The 1,693-nt window shown below is 35.6% G+C and overlaps 1 protein-coding gene across 1 annotated transcript in view; it reads right to left on the minus strand.

Annotated features, from left to right (window-relative positions):
- INTS8 (integrator complex subunit 8) overlaps positions 1–1,693 on the minus strand; it is a gene marked incomplete at its 5' end in the record, with an annotated part of 21,088 nt that overhangs the window by 17,653 nt on the left and 1,742 nt on the right. The window contains 3 exons of the mRNA XM_009069187.1: positions 1–13; positions 666–773; positions 1,303–1,508. The exon at positions 1–13 is cut by the window's left edge and continues 137 nt beyond it. Of these exons, the coding sequence (XP_009067435.1) occupies positions 1–13; positions 666–773; positions 1,303–1,508 (327 nt within the window). The remainder of the gene's footprint in view (positions 14–665; positions 774–1,302; positions 1,509–1,693) is intronic.

The following is a 1,693-nucleotide window of genomic DNA, read 5'->3' on the forward strand; positions in this document are numbered from 1 at the left end:
ATGATGAGCCATTCTGAAAAGTAAGAGGGAATCAGGGCTTAGTGGCCAAAGTGTTATCAAACATATACTTAAATTCAGAAACACGAACAGAGACTCACAACTGCCCCAAGTAACAGGAAAGCAACAAAAGAATGTGCATGTATGCAGTTTATATAAATATCTGAGTTCTGCAGTTTTGGAGATATAAATGTGAAGCAAAATTTTATAAAAGAAGAGCATACCTTCCTTATAAATTAAAATGTACTTTTGAAAAAGGCTGGAAGATCTGATTTCCAAGGCAAAGTTAGATTAAAAAAAGTATAGGAAGTGCTGTATGGTTATATTCCTCAAAAACACATCAGCACAATAGACACAGAATGTACTGTTCAGCTGAGGCAATATTAGCCAGAGATGTTATTTTTGCCTTTCTTGCACCAATACAATTAGTGCAAAAGAATATCCATTACAAAATGTGGAACAAAGCAGCAATATACTGCAACCAATTAACATAATTTCGAACCAGGCAGTGTGTGAAAAACAAACCCTAATTGCTGTCAAAACCTCACAGTTTCTTTAAAAACTATGTGTACCATTAACAATTATTAAAATGCTAAAGAAGGAAACAATAAATTAGACAAGTCATTTACAGAACAGTTGAACATAGATGCTAACAGAAGACTCGTTACCTTTGCAATCAACTCCTTTGTTTTGAAAAACTTTTCTTTAGCCTTTTCATGAACAGCTACATTTGTAGATCCTTGTTGAAAATAGATTGCACCCAAATCGTAGCAAACCTGCAAAGAGCATTGACATAAATCACACTGTCCTGGACATTTACGTAATTTTCAAGTCAAGATTGTGCCTTTCAGCTCAAACATTGCATGTACTTTAAATTACTCCTAGTTTTACCTAATGTACCAACATACACTGCACAGCTTCCCCCATATACTTTGATCACTTCCTCTTTAACTGTTATCTCAGTCTGAGTAATCCTGCACAAGAAATATGAAATTACAGAACGATCTCCACATAATCACTGAAAACAATGCAATGAGCTGCCCCTGTCACATGATGATTTGACATACGATGGTTTATGTGGTGGGGGGTGGAAACAAGAGGCTGGGGGGGAAGCAACAATATTTACAGTGTTGAAAGAAGCTCTAATAAATTAAAAATGAAGTAGATATTATCTCATTGTATTACAAAAGAGCCCGCAGGAAACATTAACAGAAAAATACTGCAACTGACATCAAAATAATTACTTAACACTTTGTCTAAAGAAAGAGACACAAGTTGAAAGCCTAGGTACAGAATGCAAGCTACCTGGCACTGTATCTCCTCTGCACTGATTTTCAGTCCAGCTGTGGAACTCTCTGTTTCTCCATTCACCATACCAGGTTCCATGACTAACAAATCCAGAGTTCTTATAGTGTGGACATAAAGATCTTTGTTTAATTTAAGTGCTCCTTCAAGGACCAGGATGGAATCAGCAGCCTGTTCTTTCAACTGTAACAGTTCAAACACATTAAAAGAATTCACATTTTGGTTTTGAGTTTAACTCTGGGTTTAAGGTAACAGCACAGTAAAAGGATAGTAAGAACAAAAAATACAGATCTGTCCTTATCCCAGTGTCCTATCAGTATGCAGAATCTCCTTCTATATTTCTTGAACAATAATGATATTAACATTCACATGTAAATTCAGGCCAAAATAG

The sequence above is a fragment of the Acanthisitta chloris genome, unplaced genomic scaffold, assembly GCF_000695815.1.
Source record: "Acanthisitta chloris isolate BGI_N310 unplaced genomic scaffold, ASM69581v1 scaffold14112, whole genome shotgun sequence".
Classification (NCBI taxonomy): domain Eukaryota; kingdom Metazoa; phylum Chordata; class Aves; order Passeriformes; family Acanthisittidae; genus Acanthisitta; species Acanthisitta chloris.